Consider the following 7777-nt stretch of genomic DNA (forward strand, 5'->3'; position numbering starts at 1 on the left):
CCGGCCGCGGACGCGGGTAGGTGGCGGGGGGCGGCGCGGGCCCGCAGCTTGGCGCGGGGCGGGGGGCGGCGCGAGGGGAAAAGTTTCCGACCCTTCACCGACAGGCGGAGAAGTTTCCGCCGCGCCCGGCAGCGCCAAAGCCAGGCCAACACTGCCCCCGCGTGGGCGCAGCGCGGCGCTGCAGTCGGCGGCCGGGCGGGGGAAACTGAGGCTGGGAGAGCGCGAGGCGGGCCGCGCAAGGTCACAGGAAGGAGGTGCGGGAGAATCAGGCCTCCTCTGAGACCCGCAGACTCTCCAAGGAAATAGAAATACTGTTGGCAGGGGGGCGGGCGTGAAAGTCCAGAAAAGGGGTGGAGGGAAGAGGTCATCCCAGGGATTGAAATCCCACTCCAGCCCTACCCACCCTGTGAAGAGGATGGTAGTACTGCTCCCAGCCCATCTTCCACAGGGTTTGTCCAGACTGTGCCTAGATCTGTCGCCTTTTCTTCTGGGACCAGGGCACCCCTTCAAAATAGGTCTCCCCCCTCCACAAGCCGTTCTGGCCCTAAGATCGCCACCGCCTGTCCAGCCCAAACCCACCCTTTTCCTCCTATTCAGCACGGTGCCTGGCTGTAGATTCCTCGGCAGTTTCCTCACTGGCCAGGAGGTGGCGATAGAGACCTAGATCTTGGGCCTGGTGAGGCGTTGATGCCAACGCGGGGCTTCAAGTAGGGTAGGGGGCACAAACTTGGTCTAGGAGGTTGGAACAGTTTGTGGCAGGGCCACACCTGGTAGACAGGCGTACGGGGTGGCACTGCTGGGTCAGTGCACCGTTCAGATAAACTCCAGGCAGTACCTGCCGCCTAGTCTTTTGCCACCTTCGGAAGTGGCTTTGAACATGGCCCTTCCTCTTCCTCCATGACTAGGAGAGGAACACCTGTCCCTGCCCTTCCGCATACCCAGATGCTTGCCCTCCAGGGACCAGGTGGTGTGAGTCTGGCCCGGGGGACGCAGAAGACAAACGTTTGCGCACACACGGGGTTCTTTTCCCCCAGCCTGAGTGTGGACACGCTCGCCCCACAGTGGGAGGTCGGCAAGCCACTTTGGTTCCATCAGAGATAGAGGCTGGGGGCAGAGGTCTGGGCAGGCGTTTCAAGTGTGGGCTGATCCAGATCGACAGAGGTCTGACCCCAGGTTTGAGGTGTGTGGCAGGGTCTCCCACCTTCCAGAAGGAAGGTTCACTTGGAACAAGGCCTGACTCCTGGGGATGACTTGTCTCTACCTGTCAACCTCATCCCAGCTGTGATTCTGCCCTCTGCCTCCCCCTGGTCCAACAACCTTGGAGATCGGCAATCAGACACCTGGAGAAGCTCGTAGGGCGAGACCCGGCAGCAGGTGCTAGCCACCTGCGATGTGCATTTATTTGTGGGGCAAGGAAGGCCTCTCCTGACCCCCAGCCATGTCCACGCTTGGGCTTGGGCTCCAGCGGCCTTTCATCGCCGACCCCGCTGCCGTGGTACGGAAGGCAGAAGGAGCTGGTACCCCTTAGGGCGGCTTGGTTTCAGGATTGTGTGCAGCACCAAGCGGGGCTGGCAGATGCCCTGGAGTGGGAAGGAGGACCGAGTGGGTGCCGTGGGGGCCCCCAGGGCCCAGGGGGATTCTATGCGGCAGTGCTAAGGGACAGACACAGCTGTCAACCCTATTTTACAGATGAAGAAGGTGAAATGCATAGACCATCTGTAAGTATGGAGCTGGGATCTGAACCAGGCAGCTCAGCTTGAGAGCCCACCCTTAGCCAAGCACGTCAGGAGGCTTTAACCCGCACCCTGGCAACCCCATCAGGCAGGGGTGCTCCAGGGGGCCGGCTGCCTGCAAGTGCTCACCAGTTTCTGGCTCCAGAAGCAGGGCAATTTACCTACCCGCTCCAGGATTCTGTGGGTGCCCAGAAAGGTTTTGAGGCCCCTTCGCTGCCTCGGGGTGGCGGCCCTGGGCATGAAGGGCGGGCTGCTGCTTTCCATGGAGGTATCCTCAGAGAGGTGGCCCTGTGGCTCCGGGATGAGCCTGAGGGGGCGGGAGCCCGTGAGCTGCATGGGTCCCGGGTCCCAGGTCCCAGGTCCCAGGCCCAAGCGTGACTGGCAGGACAGGGGCCCGGGCCCAGACCCGCAGCCCGCCCCCTCCTGCACAGGGTGAGGAGAGGAAGCCCCCCGCCGTGCGCATGAATCCCAGCCCCTCCGGGAAGCCTCACAGGCCAGGGCAGTTGAACGGGGAGCTGGCCGCGGGCTCCTCCTTGGCTCTGGAGTACAGGGCTTTGGGCAAACTCTCCAGCCATCTCTTGACACTCCCAAACACACGCGCCGATGCTGTCGACTGGGTGGCCGGCTGGTTCTCAATGATGCCCTGCTGGACTGGAGGGGAAAGGGCACCGTGAGGGCTCTACTCGGGAGGGGCAAGCCCCCCCCCCGGCAGGCAAGGCGGGCAGAGCCAGTCTCCATGGAAACCCAAGGCTCCCCAGCACCTTCTGGCTGCCTCCAGAGAAGCTCGGGTTTAAAACTATCTTGCATGACTGTTTCTGCCTTTATTACCCATTCTGTGCGCTCCCCCACACCCACTCCTGCTCCAGCCCAAAATGGACCCCCTTTTCCACAGTGGGAAAGCCAGACACCCCACCATAGAATTCCAAGAGGGGATGCCGAGGCTCCTATGGGGATGGAAAGTGGTTCTGGAAACTGGGTATCTCCCCTGTCTAACAGCTGCCCTTTCGGCTGGTCACGGACCCCGAAGATGGACGGGGCTGGGTAGCACCCACAGAGCCTCACTTCGGCACCCCAGAGTGCGACCACTAGCTTCTGTGACTGGTGGCTGAGCAGGAAGCTCTCCCAGGCCAGCCGACTGCCATTTGCATGAAATCGTTCCTCGGGGGCATCTCCTTTCCTTAGACTTCCAGAGTGACCAAGGCCATTCTGGCTTCTCCTCTTGCCTGCCGCGTCACCTGCTGTCACAGCCTCGGCTTCCTCATCAAACAACCCAAAGTAGGGCAAAATGGCAGCTTCTATCTCCAACTTCCTGTGACCCTCAGGGAGCTGGGTAGCGTCCCTCCTGAGTCCACGAAGGTTTTGGATTTTTAGGGCTTTACCACAGCTAGGCTTGGGGGCCGCCGTTTCCTGAAACTGCATACAGTAGGTGCTCAAACAATAGACGCAGGCTGTTGCCTGTCGAGACTATGGGGGCTGCTGGATCCTAAGAGAAGAGAAGTGGCCAGGCGGATGGAGAAAGGGGGTTTGGTAAAGGACACGCGTTCTTCCCGCCTGACTCCTGACACCGGGAAATGCTGGAAACTGCCCAAACTGATAGATAGTATCACATCCATCCCCAAAGAGCCGAGAGCAAACTTCTGCTGGGAGCTGGGGCTTGGTGGGCTTCTTTTCCAGACCCGGTGGTGTGGCTGTCCCCAGGAGAGAGGGGGTTTAAGCTTCTGGACCTTTCTGGGCACCTCTTCATCCAGGTCTGCTTCACAGATATGGGAAGTTGATGCTTCTGGTGCTTTCCCACCTTCTCCAGCCTGTGGAGGCTGTGTGGGGGGGTCCAGATGCGGGTTCAGGAGGCTGCGGGTGACGGCCCCACAGTGCGTAGGCGTGGCACGTGGGAACCTGTGGCAGCTAGAAGTCCTTCAGTGGTTGCCAGGCCTGGGCAGCCACTGTCTCCTGGGCCTACACTGTGGCTGCTCCCTGCTGCCACCCACTTTGGGACATTCCTGCTGGACCCACTACTTGGTCCTTGAAGGTCACCTGACATCCTCCCGAGAAGCTAGTTCAGGTACCTCCCCTGCAGGGTCAGTGACCTCTCGGCCTCTGCAAGCTGGCCCCTTATTCCCAGGACCCAGGGCCACAGCCTCTGCTCTCCCAGGTCTGGGCTGGAACCTTCTGGAGTCCTGGGACTCCCCACCCCATCTGCTTACATGCACAGCTACGCTCCCAGTAGCGGAGTGCTGTGTCCCGTAGGGTCTCGTCGGCGAATCGCACTCGTAATGGGTAACGCCGCCTTCGGTGCCCTGAGCCTTCCCCCGAGCAGCTGTGGGTGAGCACGGCCTTGAGCTTGGGGGCCTGTATACTGTGGGGCCTGCCGAGAGAGACGAGAGAGACACGGGAGGGCGAGGTCGGAGCCTGAACCCCCAGGTCCTTACTCCACCCGACCACACACATCCATCCATCCGACTGGAGCTCGCTCTGTGGTCCAGACGGACACAGCGGCTGACCTTTCCTGAGCACGTCCTGCCTGCCAGGAATGTAGCCTGCAGCATCCCACCAAGCCCACTTTACAGATGAGGAAACTGAGGCACAGAGATGTTTTACAACTTGCTCAAGATCATGCAGCCGGTAAGGGGTGGAGCCAAGACTGGAATCCTGGTTCCAGAGCCGGCACTCATATATCAGGCACTTCGGCAAAGGCAGTAAGGACATGAACTCAGGAGGCAGGCCATCCAGGCCGTCCTGGGATTCAGCCCTAACTCTTTGGAGCTTCAGCTTCTTTATCTGTAAAATGGGGACCATCATTACACCCACCATACCAGGCCGTGAAGAGACAAAACAGATTGCGGGGTCAGGAGTGAACATCTTGCACTAAAAACTGTTCTTATTATAATTGTCAGTCTCGATTATGCCCTTCACAGCCGTGTGACCTCGAGCAGACTGCCCTGAAGTCTCCCATTTTGCAGTTTCTCCCTTTAAATTATGGATTATAAATTATAGGCACGATAATAGCATCCTTGTAAGAGTTTGGGGAGCCCCAAATAGCTTAGAGGGCCTGTGCCCAGAAAAGGGGATCTGTGATTGTTACATTTGTTGTTATGAGTTTCAGCATCAGGGCCAGGCTGCCTGATCCTGTGACTCAGAAATGCCATGTTCGACCCTAAGTTCATACATACCGATAGGTCTGTATCTATTTATCTGACCACATCTTCATGTCTGTGTGGGGCCCAGAGCGGAGACTTTTCATCAGCCTGCTAAAGAGCCAAATAGCCAAGAAGCGTCCAAAACAGTGCCTGGCTATAGGCATTGGATCTATTTATCCGACAGTTTTGGCATATCAACGCCTGCTCAGTGCTGGCCTCAGGGCTAGGCCAAAGCACACCCCAGCTCTGCCCGCAGGTCTGAAATCTCAGCTTCTCCTCCCCAAGGCTGCCGGAGCCTGTTCTAATGCACCCTGGAGTTCTCCCCAGCACCGCCCCCACCCCGCGCCGGGCAGACCAGGGAATTTCACTCGCTGGATGGCCCTCAAGTATTAGCTTTTGAATATGGAACGTTGTGCGTGTGTCCATCCCTGTTGCTGCCCACATTTGAGACTGAGTTCCATACTTTGATTTTTTTATATCTTGTGTAAAAGGAGTATATTTATTTGGTCTGACTGACTGAAAGTTCCTGGCTTGGCAAATGCGTTTCATTTCTGGGCCCTGCTCTGAACCAGCGGTGGCGTCTGCCTGGAGCACTGTGTCAGGAAGGGTTCTGAGGCACCACGGGGGAAAATTCTGTGATTCGTTATGGGTCCAGGATGAGAAGGAATGGTGCGTGTGTTGCGTATTTACTCTCCCTGGTCTTTAAACTTGTGGACAATGCTCTTCACCCTTCGCCTCCGTTTAAGCTGGAGGATTTTTTTTCCTGCATTCTTTCCCTGCTCCATTACAGCTGTGGTATTGAGGTCCAGGTAAGCTCTAATGCCCAGACTCTTCTCCTACCTCCATCCCTTATTTTATTTCTCCCAATATTTGACATGTAGTAAAACCTAATAAACGTTAGAAGAAATGGATAAAATTTCTTCTAACGTGGGACAGGTGGGTGGATGGATGGACTGATGGATGAATGAAAAGGTCTGAATAGGGCTGAGTTTTAGGAGGGTGGGGAGATGTACGGATAGGTGGATGAATAATTATGTATATGGGTATGTAGACTTGTAGATGGCTTCACAACTAGATTAGAGACGGGTAGTGTCCTGGATTTATAAGTGGATCTAGAAGGGTTTGTAGATGATTGATCCACAGATTTAGATTCATGGATAGATGGATGAATGGATGGATAGAATTGTGGGAGCTTGTGAATAGATGGGTGACTGACTAGATGGATGGATGAATGTATTAATGGATTAACAGGAGACCTGATCCATGGGTGAATGGCTGGCCGGCTGGCTGGGTGGCTGGCCGGCTGGAGAGATTCATGAATAGGTTATAGAAGACCTGGTTCACAAATGAGATCTATGTAAGGTTGGATGCGTGAATGGGAGAATGAATATATGAATGGATTCATGGATGAATTATGAATATGTTGGTAGAAGACCTGATTAATGGGTGAATGCATTCGTAGACGTAGATGGATGATCCTTGAATGAGTTGGGAGAAAACCTGATTCACGGATAGATCTATGTAACGAATGAGTAGACGGATGGGTGGATGGGTGGATTCGCGAATGGATTACAAATGCTTTGGCAGGAGACCTGACTCATGGATGGACACATAGGTGAATAGGTGGAGGACAGATAGGTAAATTCATGGGTGAAAGACCAAGAAAAGAAGGAAAGAAATGCTCTTTCGCCCCACTTCCCGACCCTCTCCTTCCATACTCACTTGCTGGCCTTTTTGATAGTGGGGAATTGTGTGTGATCTGTCCTCAGCGGCCCCAGGGCAGGTGTCTGATGGAGCAAAACCTTCTTAAGACTATCCTGGAAGTACGATGACTGGCCCCTTGAAGACAGAGAGGCCACACCTGGCATGAGCGGTCAGAGTCCCCGACCCATGCAGCATCAGTGGCAACCCTGTTCCCACCAGCAGGTCACTGACGCTTACCGCAGGTCTGGGAGGAGGGGGCAGTTGGGACACTGAGGAGAACGTTGGCAGTGCTCTGACACACCCCTCTGATGTTTCGATTCTGAGGATGCTGGGAGCCGGGAGGAGGTGGAAATAGTTATGAGCCTTTGCTTAGGGACAGTCCTTACTCTAGGGTCTTCCTGTTATATGGGCTTGGACCTCAGTTTCCTCATTCATGCAATAGCGGCAGTGGTANGCCCCCAGCTTTGGACGCTGGAGTTCTTGGAGCAAGCTTCCTTCTTCCTTACTACACCCCACTCCCAGATGCTGTCAGCCCTCCGCTGGCCCCTAGTGGTATACTCACCCTACTGGGGCTTTGGAGTGGGGCCAGAGAATGTCCCAGTGAGTTTAGAGGCCCCCACAGGTGGCTGGTGCTTGGGAGAGCCCATCTTCCTGGCCTGGTCCTTCTGCCGGCCCCTCCCCGCTGTCCGGAGGGCCTTATCAGGGTCATTGTGATCCGCCTCTCACCCGAGGTCATGTGAGGAGCAGTGGGCACTGAGGCCTGGGGACAAGGGGGTGGGGCTGGCCTGTAGCCACTCAGTGTGCTCCTGCCACAGCTGCAGTCAGAGGGGCCGGTGGGGCTCCTGACCAGGGAAGCCAGCCCCTCCAGGGAAGGAAGGCCCAGGGTTCGGCTACACCCTTCCGATCTGGAGGCTCGGGTGGGTTATACTGGGGCTGGTGGCTCTGGGAGTAGAACTTCCACCTGGAGGCCGGGCCGAACGAACGCAGGGGGCCTGGAATCTGAGAGAGTCAATTTCAAATCCATGGTCTGCTTCTATGCGCAGTGTGATGCTGAACAAGCCTCTCCTTTCCCAGGGCGCCATGGTAAAACCAACTGTTGGACCTCACTGTGACTCTAAGCTGGGAAGGGGCAGGGAAGACGCTTGTGTTGTGAAATTCTAGTGGGGAATGAGGGTAATTTGGACCAGTAATTTCACTGGCACGGTA

At 56.4% G+C, this 7777-nt stretch overlaps 2 protein-coding genes across 2 annotated transcripts in view; one reads left to right on the plus strand and one right to left on the minus strand.

The window, feature by feature from the left end:
* The window catches only part of NTMT1 (N-terminal Xaa-Pro-Lys N-methyltransferase 1), a 15856-nt gene continuing 8079 nt past the window's right edge, over positions 1–7777 (plus strand). Inside the window, exon 1 of the mRNA XM_039861369.1 lies at positions 1–16. The gene's annotated coding sequence lies outside the window, so the exon portion shown is untranslated. The remainder of the gene's footprint in view (positions 17–7777) is intronic.
* Positions 1272–7777, minus strand: part of CUNH9orf50 (chromosome unknown C9orf50 homolog) — a 7492-nt gene continuing 986 nt past the window's right edge. Inside the window, exons 2-7 of the mRNA XM_039861462.1 lie at positions 6809–6969; positions 6590–6706; positions 3935–4095; positions 2225–2384; positions 1899–2040; positions 1272–1580 (exon numbers count right to left, since the gene is read on the minus strand). Coding sequence (XP_039717396.1) covers positions 1473–1580; positions 1899–2040; positions 2225–2384; positions 3935–4095; positions 6590–6706; positions 6809–6969 — 849 coding nt within the window. The 3' untranslated portion in view covers positions 1272–1472. The remainder of the gene's footprint in view (positions 1581–1898; positions 2041–2224; positions 2385–3934; positions 4096–6589; positions 6707–6808; positions 6970–7777) is intronic.

This window comes from Pteropus medius, unplaced genomic scaffold, assembly GCF_902729225.1.
Source record: "Pteropus medius unplaced genomic scaffold, Ma_sr-lr_union100, whole genome shotgun sequence".
NCBI classification, from domain to species: Eukaryota; Metazoa; Chordata; class Mammalia; order Chiroptera; family Pteropodidae; genus Pteropus; species Pteropus medius.